Here is a 14,357-nt window from a genome sequence, read left to right as displayed (position 1 = left end):
TAAGCTTTGGTGGGCTAAAACCCACTTCATCGGACACATTCAGTGGAAAATACAGGGGGGAGATTTATATACACAGAGAACAGGAAACAACAGGTGTTGCCAGACACATGGTAACAGGTTTCACCTGTTTCACAGGTTTCACCCCGAGTTTCACCTCACTTAAAAATCAGACATAAAACTACAGCCGTGTCCCAGCGAGGGTCGGGGTTATGGCTTGGCCCGGGGTCGGATCACTGGACAGGGGCTGACTTTCTCGTTTTTACCGTATAATTATAAGTCAACTGGACTATAAACATTGCACTTCCCTGTCAGCGTACATTACACAGAGCAGTGGAAACCTTTCATTGGGCAGAGCAACAGAAACAAGTCATGGTATGAAACTGTAGTTTGCACTGAGTTCGCTGGAAATATCCAGCAGGGTTGAGGTACCGCCTGGCAGGTCTCTGCGCACCCCAGGGGTACGCGTTCCCCGGTTGAGAACCGCGGCTCTGCAGAAATCAAAGGGTCCTTGCCCCACACAGCAGCTTTCACTGTAAGTCTGACAGATCCCAGGTACTTAACCCACCGCGCCCCGCGAGGCCGCCGAGCGGCGCACCCAGGGCCTGGGCGCTGAGGCAGAGGGAAAGGGTGAGGGGTTCGGTCCAGGTCACACGGGCAGTCAGCGGCCGAGGCGGGGAGAGAGCCCAGGAGTGACTCCAGCCTAGACGATGCCTGCTGGGGGGTCCCCATCGTCGGGCGGGGCAGAAACACCCCCAGGGAGGAGCTGCTGAGCTTCTGGAGGGTGGCTGGTCTCTCCCACACCCGTGTCCCCCACCAGCTGCATCACGGCCTCCGACCCTGCAGGAACCAGATACAGGGAGTCAGGGAGGAGCCCGGAGCCCCAGAGGCTCCACTATGGAGGGGCGACGAGGGTCACGTCAGCGTGGCCCCCATGGGCCCCTGCCCTTTTTTCCCTGCAGGCCCCCCCACTTTTCTGGCGCTGCCTCCCCCGGTGCCCCCCCTTTTTCTACTGGTGCCTCTGCAGGAGCCGTGTCTGTTCGTGGGGATCAGGGCTGACACCGGAGAGGGACCTGCTGCAGCCGGACAGGGGCTCCCCCCACCCTCGGGCCGTTCTCCAGACCCTCCCGCAGCGGGGTCACATGGGGGTGAGACGCTCCATACCCAGCAGGGTCGCTCCCAGCTCTGTCTGGGGCAGGGTGGGGGGAAGAGGAGGGAGTTCCCAGGCTGGTTCATTGCTCCCCACTGCGGGGAGCAGGGCGCTCAGAGCTCCCCCGCTCTGCTCCCAGGCTGGTCTGCTAGAGGGGCAGGGCCTGGGGGGCTCTGGGCCTATGGCCGTGGGGAGCTGCCTGCCCAGAGAGCAGCCAGGGCTGGAGTCACCACTTACCTTGCGAGCCGGTGTCATACCCGGGGTCACTGCCTGTGGGAGGGAGAAAGGGGTTAGCACTGAGCAGGGAGCTGGTTCCTGGCCAATCCCCCCACCCCACACCAATGGGATCAGACTGGGGGTGAGCAGAACGTCTCGGAGGCCCAGAAACGGCCCAGCCCAGGCAGGGACCATGGGAAGGGATCAGAAAGGGGGCAGGGGCCGGGTCCAGGCAGACCCAGCTCTGGGGTAATAATCCCCATAACGCACCAGGGCTGGAGGCTGGGTGTGGGGTGTGCAGGGACCCCAGCTGGGGTTGGAATGGCCGGGGGGGTTCAGGATCTGAGGGTCCTGGTATCTGGGTCCCAGCCCAGCTTTGCTGTGGGAGGGGGGTCACACTCAGCCCCAGTCCTGTCCCAGCCCCTCCCCCCCCCCGAGTCCCTGCTGCCTGGAATGACCCCCCTTGCAGAGGGGAGCCACCCCCGGCTGGGGGACTGCAGGGCGCCCCAGGGCAGGGCCTGGGGAAGGCATCTCCCCAGAGAGGAGCCGATCCCCAGGGCTGGAGCCCCCCGGCACTTACCCCTGGTAGATCCTTTGCTGGATTCTTTGTCGCTGGCTGTGGGGGAGAAGGGGACAGGGTCAGCGTCTCTGAGCCCAGGGGGTTGGTGTGCTCCCGGGGTCACAGCCCCCCTCAGAGGGGTTCCAGCCCCACCCGCCCCGTTAGACCCACCCCTGACCAGGGGAGCTGCCAGCTCGGCCTGGGGGGCCCTGACCCTGAGGTTGGGCGAGGAAGGGCCCGTGTGGCAGGGCCCCGCGGTGGGATCTCAGGGACCGTCCCTCCCAGCTCTGCTATGGGGAGCCTGGCCCCAGTGCGGGGAAAGGGGGGCTCCTGGTTACCTGCTCTGCTCACAGATGACCCTCCTGGGGAGTGCGGGGTGACTCGCCAAGTCCCATTCATACACCCCCGCCCCCCCCCGCGAGATCCCACCCCCGCCTGGTCTCCCGCTGGGGCCTCTGACCAGGAGCTGTAGGGCTAACGGGCCATCCCTCCTGCTCCATCATCACCCCCTTACCTTCCAGAGAGGAGCTGGAGTCCCGGTTGCCGGCTGTGGGGGGAGAAGGGGGGTTAGTGTCTCCTGAACCGGTGTCGGCGAGGCAGACGCTTCCCTAGGAATCGATTCCACCCCCCACCCCCCCCACCCCCGGCCCAGGGCTCACCACCCCCCGGCCTGCCCCAGACAGGGAACGGCATCACCCGGAGCTGCCCCGGGCAAAGCCAGCCAAGGGGGCCCCCCTGCCTGGCCCGGCTCAGCCCGGAGACCAGAGGGGCCTGCACCCCGCAGAGCCGGGGGCACGTCGCGCGACGCAGGGGATTACGGGGGACTGGCTGAGCAGGTGGTGAGGGGGTGTTAGCGCCCGGTCCCAGGGGAGGGTCCCCGGGCTGGGCCGCGGCCCCCCACCCCACACCTGCCAGCAGCACGGACGGGTTCACACTCACCCTGAGCTGGAGTGTGGCCGGCTCCAGTTTTCCCTGCAGAGAGAGGGCAGGTCGCAGTGAGTGCGGCCGCTCCCGGGGCAGGAGCCGGCTCCGATCCGCGTCCACGGACCCCAGGGCTCAGCGCGCGACTCAGTGTCCCAAGGGAAGCCGGGCGTAAGGAAGGGAACAGAGAGACCCGGCACCATCGGCCCCGTCTCTGGCTCAGCAGCTCCCAGCGGGGGGGTCTCTGGCCCATTCTCCCCTCCCCCGTGGGGCAGTCACACAGCACCAAGGCGGGGGTCTGGATTGCTGCCATCCCCATGACCCAGTGCCCCATCGCCCGCCCCACGCTGACGGGTGGCTCCCCGAGTCCTGGCACCGCCAGCCCCATTACCTGGGCGCCGCCTCCTCCAGTGAACAAACCCGACTGTCCCAGCGAAGAGCAGGGCAGCGACCGCGACGGCCCCAATCAGCGCCGGGAGCAGGGCAGAGCGGGACGGGGGCTCTGTACGAGAGCAGGGAGTTAGAGACCCCCCCAAACACCACATCCTTCCCCCCATTCGCACCCCCGCGGCTGCCTCTTCACCCTGCCCCGTGCTCCGTGCCCCCGCGGTGGGTCTGTTCCAGGAACGTCCCTTAGTCCTCAAACCGCAGCGGCCAGGGGAAGCGGGCGCCCTGCCCTGCTCCTTCCCGAGCGTCCCCTCTCCCCGGGGCCCAGGTCCCGCCGTTCCCCTTCCAATCCTTTGTTAACAGGACTTTTAAACTCCCGCCGACTCACAGGGGCCTGGCACCAGGCTCTCCGTGTTCTCAAGCCCGCTTCACCTCCAGCCGCCCTTTCACTGCCCGGGACCCCAGCCCCAGCTGGGACCCAGGCCGGCTCCGCGGTCACACCCCGCTTCATTTATCAGCTCGCTCCGGCTTTCCGGGGTGCCCCCCGCCCCTGGTTCCTGTCTTAACCTCCTCCCCCTCCAGCCACACGACCCGCCTGTCCTGCGGCTTCGCTCATTTTCTCCCCCTGGGGAGGTGAGCAAAGTGTGTTACCGGGGGGGCTGTAGGGCCAGTCACCCTGTGACCCCCCCCCATTTCATCCAGCGTCCACACACCCCGGCCTCACCCCACGCAGTGTCGAGCGGCTTGGCCAGGCTCTCGTGCTCCACATGGCAGCGGTACAGGCCTCTCTCCCGGGGGTCGATCTCCACCGTGGCCCAGGTGTGGTAGGTCCCGTCCCCGTTGGGCAGGACCCCCCCTCGCCACGTCTCCTGCTCGCTGCTCCCCCCGTTTCGCAGCCAGCTCACGGCGATGTCCCGGGGGTAGAAGCCGTGGGCCCGGCAGGAGAGGGTGGTGAGGCCGCCGGGGGCGTCTCTGCCGGTGACTCGCACAACCGGGCGCTCTGGGGAGACGAGGGGGCAGAGGGGGAGGCCGCTGGGTTAGGGCCAGTGAGCAGCACCCGGGTCCCTTAGCGCCCCCATGGTCCAGTCGTTGGAAAGCAGGAGCGGTCAGAGCCTGGGAAACACACCACTGGGACCTGCCCCTCCCCGGAGCCCAGGGGCAGGGGGAGGTGGGACCTGCCTGGGGAGCCATCTCTGCACCCTGCCGGCATGGCACAGAAGGGGACCCCCCAAAAGGCTCAGCTGCCCTCGAGGGGTCTTGCCCTGTAACCCAGCCCTGGGTCACTCTAATTAGTGTCTCAGACAGGCCAGGGAGTGGGGGAGTCTCTGCAGTGGGGGGCTCCCTGCCCCCCTCACCTCTCCTCTGCAGCATCTCCTTCCCGTACTCCAGGTATTTCTGCAGCCACTCGACGCACTTCCGCTCCAGATAGTCCCGCTGCTGCTGGCTCAGGTGGCTGTCGGCCTCCATCTTCCCCTTGGTGATCTCGGCCTCCTTGCTGGAGGCCACCCAGGTGTGGGTGCGGGGGTCATAGGAGAGGAAATCCCGCCCGTCGTAGCCGTACTGCCGGAAGCCCCCGTCCGCCGGCAGCTTGCAGCCGTAGGCGTACTGGAAGGTGTGCAGGCCTGGAGAGACACCCACGGAGCTGGGTGAGGCCACAGCCCTGGCCACGGCGCCTGACGTGGCTCGTTAGACCTGACTCGGGGCCACGGCCCCTCGCTGCCCCCCCGGCCCAGCCCCCGAGGCACCCTGGGGCGAGTCACTTGTGTTGCTACTGAACTCGACTCCGATGGGGGCACGAAAGCACAGGGGGGCTAGGCAGGGTGTCGGGCGAGCAGCAGCCCTCACCGCAAGATCCAGTGTCCCACAGGGAGGGGGCAAAGGGGGGGATGGGAGGGGAAACTGAGGCATAGCCAGAGGTCGTGACAGGCCTAATGTCGTGGGGAAGGAAGGGGCTCAGTCTGAGACATGGCTCAGCCAGGGGTTGGGGTTACGGCTCGGCCAGGGGTCAGGGCTAGGGTCACAGCTCAGCTCAGGGCTGGGATTAGGGTTGCAGTTATTGCTCTGCCTGGCCTCAGGGCGAGGGTCGGGGTTAGGGCTTGGCCCGGGGTCGGATCCCTGTTAGCCCAGGGGTTGGGCCCGGGTCACAGCTCCGCTCAGCGCTGGGGCTGGGGTTCCCCGGGGGCTGGGGTGGTGGTTGGTTTCTCCTCTGCCCAGGGTGACGGGCACTGCCCAGGGCAGGGCGAGGGCTGGGGGTACGGTCACTGCTCAGCCTGGAGCTACGGTCCCTGCTGGGGATGGGGACAAGGGACGGGGTCACCGCCAGGTCTGGGCACGGGGTCACCACAGGGATGGGGGTCCCGGCTAGGCCCGGAGATGGGGTCACTGCTGGGGCTGGGGACAAGGGACGGGGTCACTGCCAGGTCTGGGCACGGGGTCACCACAGGGATGGGGGTCCCGGCTAGGCCCGGAGATGGGGTCACTGCTGGGGCTGGGGACAAGGGACAGGGTCACTGCCAGGTCTGGGCACGGGGTCACCACAGGGATGGGGGTCCCGGCTAGGCCTGGAGATGGGGTCACTGCTGTGGATGGGGATAAGGGACGGGGTCACCGCCAGACCTGGGGATGGGGGATGGGGTCACTGCTTAGGCCCAGGGATATGGGATAGGGTCATCCCCGGGCCTGGGGTCACCGCTGGGGCCAGGGATGGAGGATGGAGACAGACCAGAGTCCCTCCTCGGTCCCGGGCTCTGGGGTCCCTCCTCGGTCCTGGGCTCTGGGGTCACCACCAGGCCCACGCTCCGGCCCCCGGCCCCTCACCCCGGCTCTGGTTGTAGCGCTCCATGGCGATGCGGACGTTGCCGTTGAAGGCCTCCCGCCAGCCCCGGGCGAGCCAGGTCTGCCGGTCCCAGTACTCGCGCCCCTCGGCCCGGATCCAGGGGGCGCGGGGCTGGGCCTGGTTCACCTCGCTGTCGAAATGGAAGAAGAGCTGGTCGTCCAGGTACCCAACCACGGTGAACTGGGGCAGCCCCGGGCCCGGCTCCGACACCGCCGTGTAGAAATAGCGCAGCGAGTGCGGGCCTGGGGGGAGAGAGAGAGAGACCCCCCGTCAGCCAGCTGCCCCCAGCCCAGCCCAGCCCCCTGGGCGAGCCGGGACCCCACCCCACACTGCAGGGGAGAGAGACCCCCCTCCTGCCAGCCACCCCCTACCCCACCCAGCCCCCAGGGCGAGCCAGGACCCCACCCCACACTGCAGGGGGGAGAGACCCCCCTCCTGCCAGCAGCCCTTCACTCCCTGCACCATCCCAGCCCCCAGGGTGAGCCAGGACCCCACCCCACACTACAGAAGGGAGACATACACCCCCCAGTCAGCCAGCAGCCCCTTTCACCTGGCCCAGCCCCCAGGGAGAGCTGGGACCCCACCCCACACTGCAAGGGGGTAGATGGGGCCTCACTCTCTGTTGGTCCAGGGGTCCATGCAGTGCCCAGCGTGACGGGGGGCCCAATCTCAGTTGAGCAGGGTCCGCGCAGCGCCTGGCATGACCAGGGCCCTCATTAACAGCAGCAATTAGTGTCTGGCAGCCTCACCCACCTCACGCTGGGCACTCGCCAGATGGGGGCACAAAACCACAGGGGGGCTAGGCAGGCCGTCACCGCAAAATCCAGTGTCCCACAGGGAGGGGGCAAAGCGGGGAGGATGGGAGGGGAAACTGAGGCAAGGCCAGAAGTCGTGACATGCCTAATGTTGTGGGGAAGGAAGTGGGGCAGGGCTGACCCTGAACCGGGGGTTCCCACAAACACAGACAGCTAGGAAAGGGTTAAACCTTGGCAGTTTGACTCTGACCCCACTTCCTTCGGATCAGGAGCTGAGCCCAGCTGGGATGGCAGCCCTGCTCCCTGTACCCCCCCCATAACAACCGGCAGGGATTCCCCACTCCCTGCAGCCGTACCCCTCCCCGGGACACCCCCTCTTTCCCCAGGACACCCGGCTATGGGGGTCGGGGGGTGCCCGTGCCCAGCTAGCCACCCGGGGCTCGGTTCTGGCCTCGCGCTCATTTTACACCCCCCGGTAGCAGCTCGCTCCTGATTCACAGCTAGGAGGCCAAGAACAGAATTGGGCCCTGGGCGGGAGTCTGGATTTGAGCCCCCAAAGCCCCTCCCCCCAATACAAGCCCCCCTGCCCCTGGCCCATCCCCCTCGACGCCCCCTAGCACAGGTCACCACAGCCCCTAATGGGACAGGATCCTGCCCCTCCACCCATGCTGGGGGGTAGCACCCCAATACTCACGGGAACAGCCCCCTGGGATGGCGAAGACCCCCAGCAGGAGGAGGGGGAGGGGGAGAGGCACAGCCATGCCGAGCCCAGTCGCTCTCCCCCCTACATCGGCCGGGGCGCTCCCCACTGGGATCCCCAACAGAGCGACTCTCCGAGTGCACCTTGTCCCGGGCCTCACCCCGGGGACTTTGCCCCAGAAAGGGCTGGGCCTGCCGAGAAAGCCCCACAAGCGAGCGGCTGCCGCATCACCTGGTACGGGATGCCAGCTGGGGACTGAAAGTGAAAGTGTCACAGAGGGTGTCACCTCCCCCCATAGGGTAAACACCTGGTTGGGCAGGGTGGTGTAATGGTTAGAGCGGGGGGGAGGGGCTGGGAGCCAGGACTCCTGGGTTCTCTCCCCAGCTCTGGGAGGGGAGTGGGGGCTAGTGGTCAGAGCAGGACTCACGCTCCCTGCCCCCATGTTATGCCCTGTTCCTGACCCACTGAGGAAACGGGCCCTGGTCACGTTCCATCGCGGGGGGGGGGTCTCTACACTGGGGATCCCGCCCTGGGGGGCTGCGAATGCATCAGTGTGTGAGGCTGCAGCTGCTCTGTAATGCACCTGAGAGCAGGGAGTATAAACCCCCTAGGCTACCCCCAGGACGGACACCCTGGGCTCTAGGATAAGCCAGGGGTGAGGGAGGGGAACTGGCTCCCAGTGTCTGGGTCTGGCCTGGCCGCAGCTGTCCCCGGGGGCTCTGGCTCAGCCAGTCGCACAGCGCAGGGGTCTGGATGCTGCTCCCCTGGGTGGCAGGGCCCAGCCGGTCCACAATCCCCCATCCCAGGCCCCCCACCCCGAGCGCGTCTGTCTCCAGCTGGCGGCCCCGGCAGTGACAGCGACAGGCACCCCAGTGCCTAGCCCCAGAGGGGCGCCCGGCTCCGGGTTCGCATCTGAAACAGAACAGGGGGGTGAGGGGGATCCCGGAAGCCCCCTCCCCTATTACGGGTCAGTCCCCGTCGCCCATGGGCCGAGCTCACCCCTTCCCTCCAAATGCCCCCTCGTACCCCAGCCAGCAACCACCCCCCGGCCTCACCCCACACAGTGACACAGACCCAGAGTGAGGGGCCCAGAGGATCACAGGGGCAGGGGTGTCCCCAAAGGAGTGGGAGGAAGGGCAGGCTGCAGGCAGAGTGCGGGGCGTGGGGGGGTCTAAAATGAGATGAGTTTCCCCTGGGTTCCCGGCCCCCCTCACCTCTCCACTGCAGCTTCTCCTCCCCATCCTCCAGGTGTTTCCTGAGCCCCTCGCAGACCCGCTCCAGGCTCAGCCTCGATCCATTGGCATGGGGGGGGGTTCGCATCCCTCGCCCCCAGCCCAGCGGGGGAGTTGGGGCTGTAGCCTCCCCATCGTGTCTGAGCTGTGGGAACCCCCCCGTGCTGCCGGCCGCCCGGGTCTCATGCTGGAGGGCAAGACGGTCTGGAACCCACACCCACAGCTGGGCCCCAGCCTGCACCGACCCCCACATCCAACCCCCCAGACCTTGGGGGAAAGGCGTGTCTGGGCCCAGCCGGCCCCGGCCAGCTCCCGTCCCTGCCTCAGGGTGAACCAGATCTGAGCTTGCAGGTACAAACCCCAGCCCGCCGTTGGATCTTTCCCCCATTCACACTAACCCCCTCTGACCCCATTCACACTCACCCCCCGGCCATTCTCCCCTGTTGCAGTCCACGGAGCTAGCTTAGCCTCTGATTTTACCCAGCCTGTGTCCTGGCATATTGGGGGGCCCTTAGCCTACAGGTCAACACGGTGGGAGGGGCCCCTGCCACCCAGCACCCCCATTTCAGGCAGCCTGCACCAGTGACGGGACGCCCCTTGTCCCAGACCCTGCAGCCCGGTGGAGAGGTGCTGGGGTCTCTGCACTGGACTCACTCCCAGTCTCTCCGGGTGAGTGACTCCCCCGATGGTCCCATTCAGCAGCGCACTTTGCCCGTTCATCACCCCCAATCTCCCATCCCTCTCCACAGCACCCGATCCACTGTCTGTGCCGTGGGATGAAGCTCCCCAGACCCTCACGGGGAGAAGACCCCCAAGAGCAGCTCCCTGAGCTCGGCCCTCCCTGTTTTCGTGTTCACTGGGGTGGTGAGAATCCCTCCTCCCCCAGCCCCAAAGAGACCTGAGAACCGACTAAGCTGTATTACTCCCCCGCCCCCCGGCAGGGACTGGCTGAGGGGAGACATCGCTCCAGGAGGGACAGAGACAGCCCCAGTCCGATCACCATGCATGGAGGGCAGCCCAGCTGGGCCGGTCAGTGAAATTCGGGGGGCAGAGTTGCTGGGGGCTAGGCCATCCAGCTAGGGAAAGGGGATTAAAATTAAGTGGCCTTTGCACAGTTCTGAGAGAGGCTCACTGCACAGGGAGCTGGGCTCGTCCTGTCCCTGCTCCCTGCCTCAGTTTCCCCTCTGTAGGAGAAGGATGACAATACTCTCCTCTGTAAAGAGCTTGGAGATCTGTGGATGACAAGCCGTGTGGAGGGGCTGAGAACCACCCAGGGGCTGCAGGACTGGCCCCAGGGGCTGCAGGACTGGGCCCCGGATTTGAGGCGTTTAAATAACAAGTAGCCATGGCGATGAAACAAGCCTTTATTTTCAGGGTACAGGCTTCGGACTCTCGTCTGTAACTAGCAGACGGGTTCTGTAGATAACGTCTGTAGATAACATTGCAGAAACCTCCATCCTGTGCATTACAATAGTGCCTGCCAGCCAGTCCCGGCCCAGGGCCCCAGTGCCAGGCGCTGGATAGACAGGCCCTACCCCAAGGAGCTGGCAATGTACACAGACAGGACAGTAACTGCAGCAGGGGACACTGAGGCACAGAGATGGCAAATGCCTTGTCCACATTCACCCAGTGGCAGGGCTGGGAATAGAACCTGAGTCTCCTGAGGTTATGACCTGATCCTGTTCCCTGCCCGCCTTTGGGCTAAGTTCGTGTGCCAGAAACACACTGCTACAAAGTCATTTCAGTGTCTTGCCTGGACCCGGGTTCCACCCATCCTGGGCTCATTACTGACTCCTGGTGGCAGGCAGAAGCAATTCAGCCATGGAGTTAATCCCGGGGTGAAGGATCTGTCGGCGGAGGGTCAAACAAGAGAACTCCAGGGCGCATTACGGATGAAGCTCAAGGGGTTACCAGGGGTAACTCAGTCAGGGATCCGGTTCTGTGCATTTGCAGCCCAAACCCAGACCCACCGGGTAGTTGCACTAGGTTATCAAGAGTCACTGAGAGCAGGCCATAAAACCCCAGGGAAAGGCTGTTGTTTCAATGCAGTGCACAATTGGCCTGTGGAACTCATTGCCACAAGATGCAGCTGACACAAAGAGCTTAGCAGGACTGGACGCTCCTATGGCTAAGGAGAGCATCCAACACCGAGTGGTTTTTTTTAAAAACTGACCTCCAGAAACAGGTTATTCCACAATTGTCCACAAGGGGGCATCCTACACCTGGAGCAGCTGGCATTGGCCACTAGCAGAGACGGGATACCGGGGTAGATGGGCCTGTGGCAGAGCGCGGCCCTGCTGGCACCTTGCTCTCAGTCCCGTGCTAGTTCCCCCAGTAAGGCATTCGCTGCTGAGTACTCCATTGGCCCTTCCAGCCTAGACCCTTCCCTCTTGGGGTTCCCAACTCCCCCTAGCTCTGGGTTCCCAGGCCCCTCCGAGCCAGGGAGCCCTGTCTGTGCCCCCGCAGCCCCTGGCCTCTCCACGGAGTCTTTCCCACGGGCCACCTCCTGCCCTGCTCCCATAGCACCATCCCCCGGTAAGGGATCCCCCAGCCCTCCTCCGTGGGGCTGTGCACTGATTCCCACAGGCACCCCTGGCCCACCAGTGTCTGGGTTCCAGCCCCCCGCCCCACTCCCCACAACCGCTCCTCTCGCCTGCCCCAGAGTCAGCTAACAGCTGGTTTTTCTCCTTGTCAGGCCTAGAGGGTTAAATCTGACCCCTGAATACCCAGTGTTGATATTCCTTTAATTAGCAGCCCTACAGCAATGGTCTAATGGACCAGCTGGCGTGAAACCAGGCCCAGACCATGCTAAAGGGCAGAATCACCTTTCCCTGAACCTGCACTGTCGTAAAGACTGTGTAACTGCCTTTCCCCTCCTCCTTCCTGAGCCAGAGACCCTCTGGAGCCAGGGATTGAATCACTTCCGTCTGAAGGCGGCATACAGCAGTGAGACCAGATGGCAAACGGACACCCCACGCTCCAGTATTCGAGAGAGTCATTTACTCACCCACCCTTGTCCGTGTGCTTGGACAGCTCCTACGCGGAAGCCACGATCCTGGGCTAAAGCATCGACCAAATCGGGCATAAGATGTAATTTGATCACGGGCTCCCGTCAGGTTTCATTTTAAACCAACTATGTTCATCGCTCTCTGAAAAGTTGCATGGAAATTTACAAACGAAGGCCATAGTGTAAGTCTTGTGTCGCGTTAAACACACTCCTAGTAGCTAAGACTCGGCCGTACGAGGCACCACTGTCCAGGAGAGGTGAGGTCACAGCTATTACACCAGATTCCCTTCTGGGGAGACCTCTCATCTCTACACTAAACCAGACCCTGGGGCCCTTCTTGTAATGTAAACGCTTTGAGATGTATGCCAAGGAGCGAATTAATGTCCAAGTTCACACCAAGCTTCCCAGATTTAAATTAGAATTTAATTCTCAAGGTAACAACTCTCAATTCTTTTTTTGTAACAAAATCCTACAATTTGCCTCAATACATATAACTACATTTGTTATAATTTTGGTTTGTAATTAGTTTTTTTTTATTAGCTTAGAAACAGTTTTTGGTTTTAGTATGAGAATTACTGTGGAAGTGTGTCTTTACACACTACTGATCTAGAGATGGTCTATACAGGAATTGTTATTTTCATTATACATGTGATATTACACCATATTATGAGTTAGAAATAGAATTTTTGCTTATTTTAGTAATGTTTTAAGTTACTTAGGATAATGCCTGGGATAGCCAGAATATTTTAGTTACTGGGAATTAGGAGATTTTTTTGATAATAAACCTAGAAGTTGTTTAAAATTAGAATCAAATTGGGGAAAACTTCTTATTCTTAAGAGAAAGATGGAATGAACTGTCCTCAAATTAAAGTTAAGAACCAGCAGAAAAAAGAACAAACCATGAAACTCTGCAATGTAGCAAAACTCCCAGAAAATAATTACCACGTTACAGCAGAAGCTTTCTTTCTATGCTGAAATGGCCCAGGAAGTAACAACAGAACATCGAGCCAAACGACATTTCAACGACTCGGTCAGCGTACATTTGAATCAACGGTGCTGAAGCCCCTGAGGAATTCCCAGGGAGGCTGGACGCCCTGGAGAGGTGGCTATTTCTGGATCCAGCAGGCCAGCTGGATGGGTAAGAAACATTCAGTGACACTGTTGGACAAATTTACAATTTGCAACTGAATCTACCCCAAAATCCGGGCCTGCCCGATGGCTGATGACGGACACAATAAACTGATCGGTTTTTGGAACCGAGCTAGCCCCTCAGTACAACTGAATAGGAAAAGAACTATATACAAAATGTTGCAAAATCCCAGTTTGTTGGATCTGTCCGCGAAGAGACCCGACTCTCTTCCCCCGAGAGCAGCCTTCATCTAAAGCCCCTGAGGTCTGGAACGCCCGGGCATCTCGCTCCCGACTGGGGAAGAACCCTCCTACGCACGCAAAGGTCAGGAACTTTGCTCTCCCAAGAGGGAGTCTCTTTTAACTAAAAGTCCTTTATGGACAAGAACCTGGGTTTTGGAACCTTAGAGGTCTGAAGTCCCAAATACACACAACCCGAGGAAAGAAAGTGCTTGTCTGACAAGCCAAACCTAGCTACGTAAAAATACAATAATAAATCCCCATCCCCACCATCACGCCAGGAGACTCCGGACACCAAAAGGAAGGGGAGAGAACCATCCCCCTTTGCACCAAAGGACGAGACGATTGAACAGGCAGTGCTCACTGCGACGGTTCCACAGGGAATTTCTGTGCTTTGAAGGAAGCCAGACTTTGGCCCTGTAAAGCACACATCTTCCAGAACCCTGATCTCCCTCCTAGTTCAGATTTGTGTCCCAGAAATGTCTTGGATCTTTGCATTGAAATTCTTAAACTTAACAACGTCCACAGATACCAGTAAAATATCCTGGTTCCAAAGAAATGCCAAGCAAAATCACTGTAAACGTGGGGGGGATATAGCCCTGAAATAGCCTTAAGCATTGAAATCTTCTCCTAAGAATCTGGACGGAGTTACAGGGTTAAATGGATGCCCTGCAACGAAGTGCTGGTGGCTAAATCCCCGTGTTTGTTTCTCACCGGGAGAGCACTGTAATTGCACAGAAATAACATTTGCGTGTTTGGTGGGATAAGGCTGATCTTACAGGGACCAACTTACTGCAGCTATTTTGCTGTTGTTTAAAGAACTAACCGCAAGCTCACAATTGTCTTGCTGGGTATTTTCCGCCATCGGGAGCTGCCCTGCCTGTTGGGAGAGCTCTGTAACAATTCCTTGTTTAATGGTTCAGTTCTGCGTTGTCTTATTTAAACTCAGCTCCTAACTTGAAGTGCTACTGAGAACTAGCAACTTCGTTACGTCACTTGTTCTGCTCTGCCCGGTTTCTCACTCCCCCCTGCAGCCATCCGGTCTCCGCAGGGTGAGTGAGACTTGCCAGAGAGAGACAGTCTCAGATCTCTCCCTTGTAACGTGACACTATCGGTGAGAGCGCAAAGCTACCCTCTAACTGCCAAACCTCAGTTCTGTTTTAGTTGTGGGACATAAACGAGAAAACGTGCACGCTGACTTGAATTGTGGCGTGTGTTTGAACTGCAGA

The 14,357-nt window shown here is 61.3% G+C and overlaps 1 protein-coding gene across 1 annotated transcript; it reads right to left on the bottom strand.

The window, feature by feature from the left end:
* LOC141997994 (class I histocompatibility antigen, F10 alpha chain-like) lies at positions 1-7,656 on the bottom strand. Its single transcript, XM_074970598.1, has 10 exons — positions 7,516-7,656; positions 6,048-6,308; positions 4,586-4,852; positions 3,955-4,230; positions 3,235-3,345; positions 2,862-2,894; positions 2,437-2,469; positions 1,944-1,979; positions 1,385-1,417; positions 1-837 (listed from the first exon to the last, which is right to left on the bottom strand). Exons 1-10 carry the CDS (start codon positions 7,580-7,582, stop codon positions 701-703), a joined length of 1,254 nt encoding a protein of 417 aa, XP_074826699.1. The 5' UTR covers positions 7,583-7,656; the 3' UTR covers positions 1-700.
* Positions 7,657-14,357: the final 6,701 nt, after the last annotated feature.

Source organism: Natator depressus, chromosome 14 (assembly GCF_965152275.1).
Source record: "Natator depressus isolate rNatDep1 chromosome 14, rNatDep2.hap1, whole genome shotgun sequence".
NCBI classification, from domain to species: Eukaryota; Metazoa; Chordata; order Testudines; family Cheloniidae; genus Natator; species Natator depressus.
Note: the sequence above shows the minus strand (reverse complement) of the source record. Positions and strands in the feature narration are given on the sequence as shown.